Below are 17,581 nucleotides of genomic sequence, written 5' to 3' on the forward strand. Positions count from 1 at the left end.
ATTTGTAGTTATATGTTAAGTTCATCCAGCTCTTCTATTTATTATTTTCTTTTTATTGCAAACCTGTCTTGGGAAAGCTGTTGGAGAATCAGGGACGTGGCTGCTGATTATCCAGGGATCCATCCTATTTGGAAAAGGCACAGCAGGTGGCAAATATCATGGGTTAATATAAACAGAATAGGTTGTAATGTAGTATAAAAAACATTATACTAAAGATTTCTCTATCAGGGATGTGAAGGTGAGGGTGAAATTTTTCTCCAGAGGTCTTGGTATTAGTTGGACTACTCTGTTGCTATTATTATCAACTGGATTCATTTTTAGGTCTGGATTTTCGCTGGCCAAGTTTGCAGACCTTGTCACTGCCAACATAGGTGGAAGAAGGGTCCTTTTTCTTGCCCTGTTGTTCTTCATTGCTCTCTCTGCGCCTCGTCCTTGAGGCATGAGCGCAGACATCCCTCAGGTTCTTGGGCTTTCCCTTTAGTTCAGGGACAGCAACTGGGGTGACTTTGGAGTGGAGCAACAGTCTCCGGCAACACTGCGGATCAGTGAGGGCTCAACTCGCCTGTCCTGCTCTCCTTGTTCTGAATACTTGGCAGAGACCCATCACAGTAATATCCAAAAAGGTATAAAGAACAAAAGGACAGAGAATGGCAGGACAGGGGGCAGAGCAGGAAAGCAGCAGGGGAGGGCCACTTGAGGAGAAGATCCCCGAGAGGTCACGCCCCTGTTTCACACTGGGCTTTGTGCTGAAACTGGTTCACAGATCCTCGTGTCAGTCTGCGTCATTTCATTTTCTATGTACGGATGAGAGAGAAGAGGGGAATGATTTCTGTTCCTTGCTGGATGGAGAGTGTTTCTTCAGGGTTCCTTGGAAGGCAAATGACTAGCCTCAGAGTTGGAAGACAGTGTCACATTCTAGGGGATGACACGTTGAACTGGAAGTCGGGCTCATGAAATGAATTGAACTCGCGTGACAGAGGCATTAGAAACCTCTCTGCATATTTGAAGTGAGTAGCTGTCTATTTTTCACACCTACTGGTAAATAATATATGATCTAAATGTCAATAAGAACTGAGAGCCATAGAATAACATGCAATATTGTGTGTTAAGATACTACTTATCTGTCCTGGTTAAATTACCTGCAACATATTCTGTGGAGTAATGCAATAGAACCTCATGAATATCTGAATCCAATCTGATCAGCTCAAACTAAATGAAACTGTATTGAACAGGGCTGGAGAATGAAGGAACCTCAGCTTACCTTCCTCAAAGGAGCTTAGGTGGACTGAGAAGTGTCATCAGAACACAGAAAATACTAGGCTCCCAGCTCTCATGGAGTTTCTGAATTTGAGACTGAATTACTTTAGTTTCTACTTGTTTTGAAGTATAGCTCACCTGGATACCCATTTTCTTGGGAAATGGGTAAGAAGAGAATAAGGGTGAAAGTATATCCATGAATTCTTTTATTAAATAGTTTAGGCATAAAGTATATAAAATAACAGAATAAATATTCATTTGCTACCACCCAAGCTTAAGAAGCAAGACATTGCCAATAAAATGATTCGTCTGCCATTCCAGTCCTTTCCCTCCATTCTACAGGAACACAGATTTTTAAATCAAGCTTCATGTAGATTGTATCTCGCAGGTCATTTTACACCTTTCTTTTGTGACTCAACCTCTGTAACAAGGAGTGGTATTGCTGGGCCATGAGTGTGTCCTCCTGAACTCTGCTCAGCCTCCACAAGTCACTCCTAGAGACTTCGCTGTCTGCACTCTCCAGCGTGGGGCTTTCCCATTCTTGTCTTCATGGCTGTTGGCAAATATCGATTTGAACAAATTTGACAAAAATGAAATGTTGTCATTTTAGTAGTGTTGTTCTGATGATCAGTGAGGCCAAGTGTATTTTGTTGGCATTCGTTTTTTGTTGAATTTGCTTGGAAATTACCTTTAGTATCCCGTTTTTCATAAGAATGCATATAAGCTAATCATATGCATTTTGAACATTTCCTCGTGCTTCAGATAAAATATCCCACCATGTTCACTGTAATTTAAATGTCAGTGACATACTGTTTTGCAAGAATATATATAACAGTTTGACTTTACATATCTGATTTTGAAAGACTGTCATTTTATAGATTCATTGTTCCTTTACGTAATAAAGCCCTGGAGCTCCCTGTTAGGCGCAGCCTGGGAGGAAAGAGGGTAGAGTGTGAAGTTAGAGACCTGGGCCGGAACCTGGCTCCCCACACCGGGATCTGAGCCTTGAAAGCTGCTTTCCCTCTTCAAGCCATGGTCTCTGCCTCTCCTGCCCTCAGCGGGGGTTGAGAACACTATGGATGGAGTGTCCTGTACAATGCCGTGCCTAGCACACACCGGCAGGAAATTGACGTTATTACAGTTAAGCAAAAGAAATGTCTTGGAAGCACGTTTCCTATTTTGCCTTCCACCCATTACCTGCATGGAATCTCAAGCAGGGTTTCCATGTACAAAAAGAGTGAAATAGTTGTGTGTTTTGGTGTTTTTCAAAAGCATTACCCCTACTTTAGGTTGGAGGAGGCTTTTTGATATTTTATCATGTTATTTTTTTCCTCTGCAGTAAATCTGAGAGGTAGGGCAGGATCCTTATTTATTCCCATTTTCCTGATGAGGAAAATTCATGGTAGAGCCAGGACAGGAAGCAGTTCCAGATTTCCACTCTAGGGGGCAGTGTCTCTGGCTGTCTTTTATGTTTAAGCTGATTTTTTGTCGGTGAAGTGAAGGGCCTGGCTCTGGAATCAAGTTCCTGGGCTCTAATCCTTGCTCTGCTGCTTGATAAGTGACCTACCTGGCAAGTTATGTGACCTTCATATGCAATAGTCTTATTTGTAGAGTGGGGGAAATTCTCCCACTTCATGGGGGTGTTGTGAAGTTTAAAAAACATGTGTAAAGAGCTTAGGGTGCAGATACAAAGTGACATGTCATTAAAATTTAACCATTAAGTAACCCAGGTTTGGGGAGAGATGGAAGTGGATGAAAGGTAAGGCTGGCCCTGATCATGTTGATAACAGGATGATGGCACAAGGGGATTTGCTATACTATTTGATGTTTTTATTTCTGAAAATTTCTTCCATAATAAAAACTAAAAGCATGTATAATTAAAAAACATTTTTGCCATTTACACTTTTTGGTTTCTGAATTCTTTCCTTTAGATGCTTTTTAGGAGTAGGATCAGCAATGGGATGTCTTACAATCATTGTAGAATGTGGCTGAACTGCTTTGGTACCTTGTGGCTACAATCCATGATCACACCAGTTTCACCAGAGCTTCAAACGACATGGGGTATCACAATGACATGTTTTGCATCCAATGTTATAAATAAAATTATACCTCACAATTATTTTAATGCCCCCTCTTTGCTTAGTAGAAACTGAGCATTTCCTTAATTGTGTTTAGTGGTGGTTATCATTTTAAAAAATCTCTATATATCTACTTCTGTGCTTGGAACTGTCACCCATCAGGGCTTTATAGACTCCATAGAGGAGTGGTAGAAAAAACTTATTTTAGCTGCCTAATTTTTAAGTGAGGGAGAAACTGTCATCACTAGGTGGCTCTTAATATTTGGTTTTAAAAATTCCTTTTTCAATATATATTCATGGCAAAAATGGTTTTGATACTTTAAAAATCCAAAATGCAGGAATGCTTGTGATTGCCGTAGTATCTTGATTTTGAGTGCTTGTGATTCCTGGGGGTCAAGTTTTATGCTGTGAGTACTGGGCCAAGCGTGTTCAGCTGCTCTGAGGTGCAGTCTCTGCTGCTCCTCATTCAGTGCTCCTCACCACGGTGTCCCTTTCATTGTGGACATCTGCTGTAGGAGGCCAGGCTGCAGTGGTCCCTTGTCAGTGAGATTTGGCCTCAGTAAATTTTCAGGTGTTTTTCTGGAAGGACAAGGAAACAATTCTGCTCCTGGTGTCTCTACCTACATGATGAATGTACTCACCTTTTCTCTTTATTTCCCACTTTTCGTGATACCAATTACAACTGCTAATTCCAATTCAGAGTATGCTCACCAGTCATCTCTAGAGCTTTTGAAATAGGATCAGCTGGTTTTAAGAAGACTCCTGAGTGGTCTGATATTTTTCAGGAATTTGAGTTTTATGGGATTGGCACTTTTGTATTAGTTTTAATTATTATGACCCTTTTAAGAAAATTTGGATGCTAAATCTTCATATCATATAGTAGTTTATTTAAACTCTACGGGTTTCTTCTTTTAAAACCATGATTTATAAGATAGCTTTTTACTATGGGTCTCTTATGTATTTGAGAGTCAAGTTTTATGCCATCTTCTAAGTAACCATGGGGACTGAATGGTGACAGTGCATGAAGTCTTTCATTACTCATGTTCACATTATTTACTACTTGGCAAATGGTACCAGGGCATAACAGTATTTTATCTGTCATATTTGCATGAGGACTTTCTTATGAAAAGCTTTTATGGTACATAACATGTACATAAATTCTCATATAATCACTCTTTTGAGCTACTTCTTATAGTATTGTTTATCATTTTTCATTTTTGGGGAAAACATTCAAGACAGGAAAAGTTGGAAGATCATGTCAATCACTTAAAGGTTACCATGCCAACTTGAATGCAAGTTCTGTTATAATTTTTGTTTGTAATCTTTAGAAAATTTAAATTTTAAACCTTAATTTATGACTTGAGATTGAGATAGTTTCTAACCTGGTTATTAGACTTAAAAAAATTAAGTAAAAGCTCCTCTTAAAAGATCTGAAACTTCTAACCAGGAAAAAGTAGAGTTTTAAAAGTACTATGTGTAAAAAAAAAAAAAAAAATTGTGCAAATTGTGCCTATGGATGTCTGTGTATAGGTTGCATACATTTTTTAAAACTCATATAATATTTATGAAAACATTCTGGTTAAATAAAAAACAAAATGGTCAGCTTTTGAGTTTTTCAAAAGATTTTTTGTCTTAGGGAAGATATGTTACTTGTTATGCTGATAGTAGGTTAAATCCCGGGTCGGAGGAGCCGGGGCTGTAGTCATGGATCCACGCACCTGTCTGCAATCCTGGCTTGCTAGGAAAGCTGGAACCGTGAGTTTATAGAGGAAGAGCTTGCTGCACCTTGGGACTGCTGAGAATGCCTTCCTGCTGAAGTGTGTTCTCTGCTCAAGCTCAGAGTTTTTCCGGCTGTAGCGGCGCACTGCCTCACTACTGATTTTGCCCACATTCTGGGACCTTTTCCTGCCTGTCACTGTGGCTCTTGCTCCTCCATGTCCCGTGCTGAGCCTGAGAAAGCAACTGGCTGGCTCTTGCCCCTGTGGTGTCTAGAGGTGGACCTGGGCCCAGCCTTGTTGCCCTCCTGGCCTCCACTTCTGGTGGCTGTGGACTTCTTGGGCCCTCTTCCTTTTCAAGGACTGGGTTCCTGAAGGTCAGTGGACTGGGACCTCCCGTGTGGGAAGGCGCTGCCTTCACCGCCTCCCCCTCTGCACAGCAGCAGACTTCGTTCAGACAATTTCCTGGCTTACCTCTTTTGGGTCAAGTTTTCTTATTTTAAAATTTCACTGTGGTTAAATCTGAGTTAAAAATGAATGATTTGGAGAATAAGTCAATAAATGGCAGACTTTCTTCATCCCAGGTCTACGTTTTACCCCTGTACTTCTAAGGGGCAGTGGGGCATGGAGTTGGGGGGACTCGTAAGCCAGACCATTTTTTTATAATACTGATTCTGCTGGTTACTTCTGTGTGATCTTGGGCAAGTTACTTAAACTCTTGGTGTCTGAGACTGTTTGGAGTTGGTGAAGTTGAATGAATAAGTGTAAAGGGTCTGGGACAGTATCTGGCACAAACGGTTACACAATGCCACTGTTGCTGCCTCCACCCAGTGGCTGGGCCTGTGCCTTGGCACTTCCGTCACTCTCATTACAGCTCTGGCCTCTGCTCTCTTGCTTTGGTGAAGCTTTCACTTTGGCCAGTTACTTTAGGATCCTAAAACAGTGTGCTAACAAACATATTTTAGGATGTTTATGATGAAAATACCAATACTTTAATCACAGAACCAACAACTCTGTCTGGGCATAATGCTGTAAGGTCCTGGTTGGTAGTATTTTGGGGATTCCAGGCCAGCTGTCTTTGGAATTGACGTATTGATTAGCTTCTGAGTTTGGTGTCCCCTCAGCTTTCCAGGTGTCAGCACCCACGTGTGCCTGACGTGTGAGAAACAGTTGGGTCACTGAGCAGCTGAAGTCCACTCGGCAGTCTCTCTTCCTTATGGAAATGGGGTTCTGAAATTCTGTATTGTTCTTTTTTAGAAACCATGCCATCCTCAAAGCCTCATCCACCTGTTGTGGGCAAAGTGACTCATCACAGCATTGAGTTATACTGGGATCTGGAAAAGAAGGAGAAACGGCAAGGTCCTCAGGAACAGTGGCTTAGATTCTCAATTGAGGAAGAAGACCCCAAAACGCACACTTACGGTATCATTTATACGTAGGTGCAACGTTGGATTGCTTACCATTTTGCTTTGGTTTCCTGATCGTCTAAAGCAATTTCTATTATCTCTGAAAAGCCATTGCTTGTTTTGAAATTAGAAGAATGAGTCAGCACAATTTGCATTCATGCTCTTTTCTGAATTATAATTTTCAGAAAAAAGCATTAGCAGTGACTTTGAAATTAAGCCTCCTGTACCTTGAGAGCTTCTTTGACTTTGGAACTATTTTGAAGGTATGTTTTAGAAATCCAAAATGTAGAGAGAGAAACAAAAGATAGTCTGATGAAATTAAGCAAGGCTTCTAGCAGGCCATGTTCAGAGTTGTGGGGTGAGCCCACATGTGGTCCATGGTGGCCAACTTTCCTGATCTTACATTACACAGTGTCCCCTTGCCATGTCTCTCCAGCTCCCTTCCTATGCACATGAGCGCACACATGAAGCATGTTACCTAAATGTTAATATCTCCAATATTTGAGCAACATTTCTTTGTATCAGAGGGAGGAAAAGGTAATCTGAAAGGTAGCTACCATGGGAAAATAATTCCTGGCCTGACCACCTGAAGATGTTATTGTAATCATGCCATATATTCCTCTGTGTGATGGTGGTTTGCCTCTAAAAGCATGAATCCCACTAGTTTTAAGAATTTCTATGGAGAAGGAAACAAGGTGTCACCTTTTTCCCTTAGCCCTCCTGCCACCGTTGCCTGTGGCCTGGAGGGAGCCGTCCCAGGTGTTGCTTTGCTTCCTCTTGGCTCTTTCCTTCTGCTAGGTGGCCAGGTAGATGCTCACCTTGTCACAGGGAAGGCAGGTGCTCATGTCCCAGCATCATGTGGGCATTTGCACCGTTACATTCTCCCTGGAGACCAGGTTGCCCTGGGGCCAGGGAATGGCCTCCGATGCTGGCTGGTATTGCTGAGTGGTGGCCCTGCTGCAGACCCCAGCTCCAGGGACATGCCTGGGCTCCTGTGGTCCCCGAGAGTCTTGGATGCTCCAACTTGACGCTAGGTGGCAGGCGTGCACTATGTTAGTCTTGACCTCTTTTGTTCTGTTCCTGGCCTGTGCTCTAGATTGCATTAAACCAGCAAGTGTCTTCCTTTAAAAAAGCAATTATCCAGATCATCTGATGATGGGCCTGTGAATTTAGGAACTTCTTCCTGACTTGGGCTCCCCTCCACGGCTTCTCAGAGGCGGCTACCTGGTTTTGTGAGCTGGCCCTTGGTGAGGTCCTCCTATACCCTCTCATTAAGCCGGGCATTCTAGTCTGGTAGAATGCAAGCGCCACCGTGGACCCTGGCCCACAGTGCCCAACACCCATGTCGCCTTCAGGAGTGGGCTTTGCTCCTCTTTTCCTGCCTTCTATTCCTTTGTTCTATCCTGTAGGTTAATTTTCTTGTTAAATCTCATTTTGTCAAATTATCTCCAGCAGGTGTCCTTGGCCTGCAGGATGAAGGTCAAGCTCCTTAGACTACGGTTTGCTTCTCTTCACAGTTTGCCCACTGCCTCTCCTGTTGCCTCATCTCTGAGCATGATCCCCCTGTTAGGTCTGCTTCCTGTCTTGAACATGCCTTGACTTTTTCTACAGGTGTGTCTACTCTTCTCCCTGTGTGTCACGAGTCCCCCTTCATCCCATCCTTTCTCCTGCCAGGTCAGAGTCTCCCTCGACAGAGAAGGTCCCTGTTGTCTGCCCTGCCCATCCATTCCTGTGGTAACTGGCCCCATCTCTCATCTCTCCATCCACTGGCATGTATCATTCAGTGCCAGCAATGTGCTGGGCACTGTCCTGGATGCTGAGGACATGGAGTCATAAATAAGTGTGCCAGGTGTGATCTCTTAAGGAGAAAAACCATAGGAAAAGCTGGGGTCTAGGTAGGGGGGGGGGGAAATTTCACAAGAAGGTAACTTCTGAGTGAAGACTTGAAGCAAGTGAGGGGTACCTGGAACATTCCAGGCAGAGCAAGTGGCCAGCGGAAAGCCTTGAGGTGGGAGAGGGCAGGCAGCCGTCCAGGGACTCGGGGGTGGCGTGCACAAGGGCGAGGTTGGTGAGGTCATGAGGGTTGTGGGGAGGACCTGTGGCTTTTAATCTAAGTGGGAAAGCCAAAGGAGATGGTACGCTGGGCAGGCCTGGTCTGGCTCAAGCTCTGTGAGGACACACGGGCTGCAGGTTGAGCTCGGGCTGACGGGGGCAAGGCAGCATGCAGTGGGAAGGACCAATTAGGAAACTTTTGCAATAACTGAGGTGGGAGAAAGCAGAACATTATGAGAAATGATGGAACTGAAAATACATTTTAAAGGGTTTAAAGACTTGCCAGTGTAGCTGGGGAGGCTGAGGCAGGAGGATTGATAGAGCCTGTACGCTCAGGGGCAGCCTGGGGAACAGTGGGACATTCTGTCTCAAAAAAAAAAAAATGATAATTAAAGCAGAATTTGCCTGGTGGACTGACCTCATCACAAGCTGTCTGGGTTCTTTTACATGCACCTGGGCCTCCGGTTGCCGTTGGTTGCTCATGAGCTGCCAGCAGTCTTTAGGGCACTGCCCTGGGGCCTTTCCCTGCAGCGCTGGGCCTGAAGTATGCAGCTGTCTGAGAGGTAGCCTCCCCCACCCACGGAAGATCCCACTTGAAACTCAAATACATGCAGGTTCAAACGTGGAACTTTGTCCTTTAAGGATGAGTGACATGGGTCAGAATGATTACTTCTCCAGGGTACAAAACTGTATGCAAGCGAGGGGCCAGGCATGGGGGAGGACCTGTGGATAGGGAGGGCACGTGCTGGGAAGGGATAGAGGTGCCAGTGTGACCTGTCCTTTGTTCTCAAAGCATTAAAGAACCCATGACCAGCTCTGTACTGGCCATAGACAGTATTCAAAAGTTGCTCCCCCTGCCCTTGTCGCAACCCACGCAGGATGCCTGTCAGATGACCTGGTGTCATCGGCAGTGTGTCGTGTCTCCTCCCGTCTAGGGGATATGCAACGAAGCACGTCATTGAAGGTCTGGAACCGAGGACACTATACAGATTCCGACTAAAGGTCACCAGCCCCTCTGGAGAATGCGAGTACAGCCCCATCATCTCGGTGTCCACGACCAGTGAGTACACGGAGCTCGAGGCGGGCGAGTCCAGGGCACAGGCACGAGACGCAGGGCAGAGGCAGTGTCCTGCCTTTCCCCGGCCTCACAGAGCAGGCAGGATTCCGTCTGTCCGCACCGCGGAAGCGTTCTAACTGCCCGGGCTTCCTGTGACGTGTGACACGAGGGACGGCCACTGTGCTTTCACTAAATGGGAGACGGCTGATTGTGTTCTAGGACTGTCCTGGTCGTGTCCTTGGCACCAGGGCGGAGTTGCCTTGCTTAGGAAGAGGGCCACGAGTGTGTGCTCAGCCGCTGTGTGTTTGGGTGTCCTCTCTGAAGGGGTCAGTCCACTCAGCGTGTGTCTTGACTGGCCAGACACATCTGATTCTTGTGGTCCTGTGAGGAATGCGCAGTGCCGCCCCCAGCCCCAGAGTGTTCTGGAAGGAATCCTCGCAGACGGGGTGGCCAGGGAGGCTGGTCACAGTGCCTTTGATCACTTTGTCCTTTTCCCAGTTTTATAGTGTCTTCTGAGATTGACGTTTGAAGACATTTTAACCATGTAGTGTTTGTTCAGTGTCATCTCTGGGCTACCACATTGAACAGGTTAAAATGATCAGAAAAGTCCTTCATGGCCACTCACAATACCGATCAGTCTTTTTTGGGTTACATAAAGAAAATATTCCTTTTGTGAGCAAAGTATTTTTCAGTTATATTCAGTGTGACATTTGGCTTTTATGTACATTTTATGTGGCTTTTGATTGTGTCCTTTAGGCATTTATTTATGAGTGGGAGTTAAGAGTATGAAAAGAAATGTTGGCTTTCTTGGCTCACACTGGTGTCTATTAGGAAATACTGGGGCCCATCCACCTGGACCTACAGGGGAAGTGATCATGGCTGTTCTGAAACCAACTGTGGTGGGCTTCAGGTGGTCACTAGTACCCTCTTAGTAGCACAGCAAAGCCAGAGCAGGGACTTCTAGGTCTTCTGGCTGGAGTTTCCCTGTTGCTGGTATGCCATGTGGAAATCCTTCAGGAAGGCAGAGAGCAGCCGGACTGCCTAGCTGCCGATGGGTTCTTGTGCCTGTGGGCGAGGGGTGCCTCCTCCTGCCTAGCTGCCTGGGGAGAGGCTGCAAGACATAGCTGGTCCAGATGCTTGTGCTTGCCCCCCACAGCTTCTGTGGGCAGTTAGATAAGACCCCTATGGAACCAGGGCATGCTGGTGATGACCCACTGTGCTGGAGTGTCACACTGTCTCATTGCTAGGTCCAGCACAAGTGCCTGCAGGCAGGCAGCCAGGCCTCCTGGGGTGCTACAGGGTGGTAGAAGTCAGGCATCCTCTGCTTTCTGAATGAGGCAGGCTCTGCTGGATGCTGATCCCTTATGCTATTGTTACAATATCGTGCAGACTGTTTTAAGGAGGCAGATCATGCTAAACAAAGAATTAAAAATGCACACATTATACAGAGCAAGTGAAAATGCTTCTGTGGGTTGATGATTTGCATTCGGTTGGAGAGCGTTTTAATGAATCACAAAAGCATGTACTTTGTTTGAATAAAGGATGCTCAGCCTTTTTTTTTTTCTTTCTTCCCAGGTAAAGTACATGAGACTCTTGCTTAAATGAGGCATGCAATTTTAATCAGCTGGGCCCTTAAAAAAGAAAGAAAAACAGCTGCTACTTGTTAATTGGCAAATATCTTCCCCAATGAGCTCATGATTTATTCACTGCTTTTAATAAAGATCTAAATTCCACCAAGAAAGGTGTTATTGCCATATTATAATATCTGTGGGCACATCTTGCAACTAAATGACCCTCTTGCATAGAATGAATGATGGCTTCCCAAAGACTGCTGTGCCTCCCCCTTCCAGGTTTCCAGGCCACATGCATTACTTCTAGCTCAGACGAGCATACAAGGACCTTCTTACCAAAGAAGGATCAGTTTGATGTTTGTAATTGCAGCACTCATAACTCTTGGAAACAAAACATGCAAAGGCTTGCCTTCTTTATATTCAGTTGCACTTATCAATGGCATTCCCTGGGCCAGGCCCACAGGGTCTTAAAGGGCTTGGGGGTGAGTGGAGAGGAACATTCTGTCCACTCTGGAATTTCCTTTCTGTTCTTTGTGACTCCTGCCCAGAGTGGGAGTAGAAAGAATTGCTGTGCATTGCAAACAAAGGCCTTCTCATTTCTTTTCTGTGTCTGTCAAATTAATCTCTTAAAGGTATCTGTTTAAGGTTAGTTCACATGGCTCCAGGGGACATTTTCCCGTTTTTCTTTGCCTCCTGGGGAGGAGGGTGAATGAGCTAGTGCTGAGAAGGGGCTCTCATTTCCTGACTAATGGCTATTGCTGTCTTCTGCTGAAACTCAGCAAGCAAGGAGTGATGAACAATTATGTTGTCTTTTCCTCTCTTCTATGAGGGGCCCCTTTGTTCTCAGAAAACGTGAAGTGCTGAGTACCTCCTACAGAAGCTGCAATAATACATAGATTTTAATTCTATCATAAAATCAAAATACCCTGGTCTTATAAGCACAAGAGGAACTTACTGGGATGTCACATTTCCATGTTGCAGAGTTCCCTGGTCAGGATGTGCTAGGAAGCAAGCCCCCCATTGGGAGGGCCTCGCTGAGCAGGTGAGGTGGGCGATGTGGAATGGAGTCATCCGTGGACAGCTGAGGGATGCGGCAGTGATTTTGACTTTTTCTCAAAAAACCCAAGAAATTGGCATTTTTTGAAACTTCTCAATCATCCCTTCAATGAACACTTTGGCAAGGGATAAGTGTTTTAAGATGTCTGTATTCAAAATTTATTTAGAGTGGAAGTGTGTAGCAAATTGGTCAGATACCCCACCACTCTCTTCCTCTTCCTCCTCCTTCTTCCTCCTTCCTCCCTCCTTCTTCCCTTCCTCCTTCCTTCCTCCTTCTTCCCTTCCTCCTTCCTCCCTCCTTCCTCCCTTCCTTCCTCCTTCCTCCTTCCTCCTTCCCCCTCCCCTCCCCCTCCCCTCCCCCTCCCCTCCTCCTCCCCTCCCCCCTCCTCCTCCCCTCCCCCCTCCTCTCCCCCTCCTCTCCCCCCTCCTCTCCCCCTCCTCTCCCCTCCTCTCCCCTCCTCCTCCTCCTCTGTCTCCTCTCCCCCTTCCTCCTCCTCTCCCCTTCCCCCTCCTCTCCCCTTCCCCCTCCTCTCCCCTTCCCCCTCCTCTCCCCTTCCCCCTCCTCTCCCCTTCCCCCTCCTCCTCCCCTTCCCCCTCCTCCTCCCCTCTCCCTCCTCCCCTCCTCCCCCTCCTCCCTCCTCCTCCCTCCCCACCTCTCCCTTCCTCCCTCCCCCTCCCCCTCCCCTCCCCCTCCTCTCCCCTCCCCCTCCTCTCCCCTCCCCCTCCCCCTTCCCCCTCCCTTCCCCTTCTTCCCTCCCCCTTCTTCCTTCCCTCTTCCTCCTCCTCCTCTTCCTTTCTTCTTCCTCCTCCTTCCTTCTTCCTCCTTCTTCCTCCTCCTCCTTCCTCCTTCTTCCTCCTCCTTCCTTCCTTCCTTCTTACTCCTCCTCCTTCCTTCCTTTCTTCTTCCTCCTCCTTCCTTTCTTCTTCCTCCTCCTCCCTTCCTTCTTCCTCCTCCTCCTTTCTTCCTTCTTCCTCCTCCTTCCTTCCTTCCTTCTTACCCCTCCTCCTTCCTTCCTTCTTCCTCCTCCTTCCTTCCTCCTTCCTCCTTCCTCCCTTCTTACTCCTCCTCCTTCCTTCCTTCCTTCCTTCCTTCCTTCTTTCTCCTCCTTCCTTCTCTCCTCCTTTTTCTTTTTGGTCCTGGGGTTTGAACCCAGAACACTCTACCACAGAGCTGCATCCCCATCCCTAGTTTTATTTTCTATTTTGAGACAGAATCTCATTAAATTGCTGAGGGCCTTGTATAATTGTTGAGGCTGGCTTTGAACTTGCAATCCTCCTGTTTCAGCCTCCTGGGTTGCTGGGATCACAGGCATGAGCCACCTCACCCAGCTCCTCTTCTTAAATACTAAAGGGAAGTGGCCGTGGACTCTGATGCTGGGTGACCTTGGGCAATTTAGCCTTCCTGATCTCAGAGAATTTTAAAAGTACTGTGGGTATTTGGTGGGGGGTGGGGAGACATTGTGTAAAGTCCTATGTACATCTTAATTTATAGGATTGGATTTAGGATACCACACATCTTAACTTCAGTAGTAGTAGGATGAATTTTCATGTTCCTACAGACAGATATCCTGCCTTTGACAGTTGGAGTTTGAGGGTCACAGAAATGGGGGCCATTTGGTGGGACAACAGACTTTATAGCCACATTGCTTTCTCCCTCCTTCCAGTTAGTAAGAGGGAAAGGAAAACAGTCTGTGGTTAGTTTGTCCACTGAAAGTGTGGGTGGGTCACGTGGCAGGTGACTTAAGTCCATCTTCATCTATCCCAGGGTTCTCGGCCACTGTGCTTTGAACACTGTGTTTGTTGGTGGACTGTGCTGTGCCCTGCAAGGTATTGAGTGGTATCCCTGGCCCCTCTGCTAGCTGCCAGGAGCACCCCTTCAAGTTGTGACAACAGGGTCACCACATGTTACCAAATGTCCTTCAGAGTATAAGCCCTGGCCCTTTCCTTAGCCCCGCTAGTGAAACCCCTAGGCTGAGATTCTCCCTTGGAAGGCCACAGAGAACCCTGGGCCTTGGCCTTTGATAGTTTATCATGGCGCTTTTATTTGAAGACTTGGTCTACAAATATATGTGGAATGATGAATAGGAAGTACAATGTGGCTAAAAACCTTTTGGAGATTGACAAACTCAGAATTGTTGTTTCAAATAACTTTAAACTAGCATAAATTGATATTTACCTGAAAAGAGAAAAGGCTTCTCTGGTGAAGGACTCCTTTATTCTTACCCATTGTTCCCAGTTTGTGCCCTGCCCAATTGACTTCACGACCAATGCTGTCCAGAGAAGCCAGGAGAAGGGGCTGCTATGCCTGGGAGGGACTGACACCCCGGAGGGCGGTGCTGCCTGGGAGCAGCGTAGGGGGGCTGACTGACCTTGCAGGCCAGGCTGTGAGAGGCGAAGTGAGCACAGACCAGGAGGCAGCTGGTATGGTGCTGGACGGCGGGCTAGGTGCAGGTGTTCTTGTGGGATTCAGAACAGTAACAGGCTGAAAGTGGACGCTGCAATGTAGACCAGCAGGGAGGGGACCCTGTTTGTCTCTCTGCGACCACTCAGTGTGCGGGCTGCTCCTAGTGTTTCTTGAATGGTGGAGGAGGCCTATGAGAGGGAGAGAGCAGGGCTGGTCCACTCAAGGGCCTGGGGAGGGCAGTGGGCTTGCAGTGCGGGTGGGGAAGGAACAGGGTGGGGCCAGAGAGAGCATGATGGCAGCTGCCACCGGTGCGCCTGCCTTGGCAGCAGGTGTGTTGGAGGTCTCCCATGGGCCAGGGCCAGTCTAGGCGCTTCCCTTACATTTAAGCTTAATCATGATAGTTCAAAAAATCTGAAAGGCATGGTGTATGAGACAAAAGAAAGCTGAAATAAACATCTTGAAAGACGGCTGCTTCCCGCGTGGGCCTTGATTCCCACACTGCTCCTGTTCATCTCCTGCCTCATCCTCCTCCCTGCAGAGGTGACGGTCACGCAGGATCCCCCACCCACTGCACTCACCCCCTGGTCTTCTCTAGGCTTTCTCTTGGGATTGGGTTTTCATTTTGGCAAAGAGCTCCTTGTGTCAATTGCTGAGCTTTCTCTTGCATGGAGGAGACATTTACTGAGCCTGATAAGATCCAACAGTGTTATTTCAGATATATCCGAAATAACACAAAGCAAGACTTACTAACATGTCACCGTCCCAAGCTTTAGGTCAGTCGAAGTGTTCTCTTCCCTGGTGCAAGTGAGATCTCTTTGAAAGAAGCAGTTGTGTAGAAAACTCAGGATCTCCTTGGGGGGAAAGCCCAGAGCCCACGCGCAGCTGTGGGAGGAGCACGGTGACTGAGTCGTCTTCCCTGTCTTTGGATGATTGCTCTCCATCTTGTTTCTTCAGGAGAACCCATTAGCAGTGAGCACTTTCATCGAGCTGTCAATGTGAATGATGAGGATTTGCTTGTTCAAATACTTGAAGGAGGGTGAGAGAACTCTGCCAGCTTATTTTTTAAAAATATATAAAGTGCATAGAAATATGTGATATAGCTTTATTTTATTTTCCTAAAAATTCCATGCCATTCAAACTGCCTTCCAAATTGATCTCAGGTGCCTGGTGTGAGTTAAAGCATAGTCAATAGAGCTGATCATGCAGTCCCATATCAGTGTCATAGTCATTATTTATTGAAAATTGTAAAAGGTAATTATAAGTCTGGGTGTTATATTTATTCCCTGAAATAATTTCTGTCCCTTGTTTATATGCTATAGCATTTAGGCAAATTTTACTCCAAATATACGCGCACCTAATTCTGATGAGATTAGGGAATCACTAAATGAGCTGCGTTCTAATTGAGGAGGTTGGTAGGACACTGGAGAAAGATGGTGGGCACAGCTGCTGCGGATGAGAGGCGTGAAGCTGCCTCCCAAATGCAAAGACATTATCTAGGTTCCTTTTTAGTAAAATTTTGAGCTACTTACGTGACAAGTGGCTTGTGAATTGGGGCTCTGTGAGTTGGAGCAGAGAAGGTTCCTATAGAAAGCCAAGCTTCTGAGCTGACAGTAAGAGCTCTGCTTTCCTCTGAGCAACACTGATTTATATCCTGTAGGTGAGGTGGAAGTCAAGGGTTAACCTTGGGTCCCCACCAATATGGGCTTGTGGTTGGGAGAGCTACAGAAGTCTGCAATGAAGACACTGTCCCCTGCCACCTTCAAGAGGCTGTGTCTGTCATAGTGTGTTATCCACGGCACCATGGCTTGAATTGAAAGGAATGTCCATTTTATGTGGACTTACAATTTTTCTTATAAATTTGAATATCTAAGAATATTAGGCAGGGCATTCTAAACAATAAAAACTTGATGGCCCAAAAGAAATGGGGATTTTTGGTAAAATGAGCCATTGTAGCCTCCTGTGCCTTGCAAGTGTCACCAGCTACAAATCTACATGGAGCTGCACTAAGCATATTGATCTCTTTTCTTTGTTTTTTCTCAAGTCATGTCAAGGTTGATGTTCCCAATAAGTTTGGCTTTACTGCTCTGATGGTTGCTGCCCAGAAAGGATATACCAGGTAGGTAGGGCACTTTGCTCATCCTGAGTGACAGGTTGAACATTTCCCTTCCCCCAGAGGTGCCAGTCAGGATGGGGGTGGAAGGGAGTGGGTCCAGGGAACCTAGCTTCTTTACTCTTTCCCAAACTCATCCCTCTGAATTCAGCTGCTTTTTTCATAAAGCTATATAGCATGCAGGAGAGAACATCAGGTGTGTGGTTGTATATTAGGGAAGAGAGGAGCCAATTAATTCCTGGGAATTATACCTTATATCTCCTGGGAATACTGGCTATTGGAATTTGAATTTCTTTAAAGCAGTTTAAAAAGGATAGGTGAGGAACATTTTGGAAAACAAATTTCCCTGGTAGGTGCCAAGATATGATTTTGGTAACACAATTTATTATCTGCCCCACAAAGTTGGGTATAATGCTTACATCTATTTCCCAAACATATTTATATTTTGCTTAATACAATTGCATTTTGAAAAAATAGAAATGTTTTTATTAAATGCTGTCATTTTAAAACAACTGTTAAAATGATAGTTTTGAGAGTCTGAGTTGTATCATGTGGGTAGTTTGATTTTATTGACTAATTCATTAAGATCAAGGTATAAATCTGTTTTTTGGTGTGGTGGGGGTTTTCCAGCTTAATAATATCCTGTTCTCAAAACCACCTGGCTTTTGAAGTTGGAGAAGGTGTTGCAGGATGTGATATTTACTGCGTTATCACAGGTTCCACGTCATCCAAGCCATTAACCTGTATTTTCAACTTTGTTTCCTTTAGGCTTGTGAAAATCTTAGTTTCTAATGGTACAGATGTGAATCTTAAGAATGGCAGTGGCAAAGACAGGTAGGAGGGGCGTGATTGAAACTGTTACTCAGCTGGAGCCC

General features: G+C 45.8%; 1 protein-coding gene across 2 annotated transcripts in view; it reads left to right on the forward strand.

The window, feature by feature from the left end:
* Fank1 (fibronectin type III and ankyrin repeat domains 1) overlaps positions 1-17,581 on the forward strand; it is a 72,538-nt gene that overhangs the window by 46,779 nt on the left and 8,178 nt on the right. For both annotated transcript variants that reach the window (XM_077105439.1, XM_077105440.1), the window contains exons 2-6: positions 6,308-6,485; positions 9,444-9,568; positions 15,551-15,632; positions 16,638-16,712; positions 17,475-17,540. In XM_077105439.1, the coding sequence (XP_076961554.1) occupies positions 6,308-6,485; positions 9,444-9,568; positions 15,551-15,632; positions 16,638-16,712; positions 17,475-17,540 (526 nt within the window). The remainder of the gene's footprint in view (positions 1-6,307; positions 6,486-9,443; positions 9,569-15,550; positions 15,633-16,637; positions 16,713-17,474; positions 17,541-17,581) is intronic.

This window comes from Callospermophilus lateralis, chromosome 15 (assembly GCF_048772815.1).
Source record: "Callospermophilus lateralis isolate mCalLat2 chromosome 15, mCalLat2.hap1, whole genome shotgun sequence".
NCBI lineage: Eukaryota > Metazoa > Chordata > Mammalia > Rodentia > Sciuridae > Callospermophilus > Callospermophilus lateralis.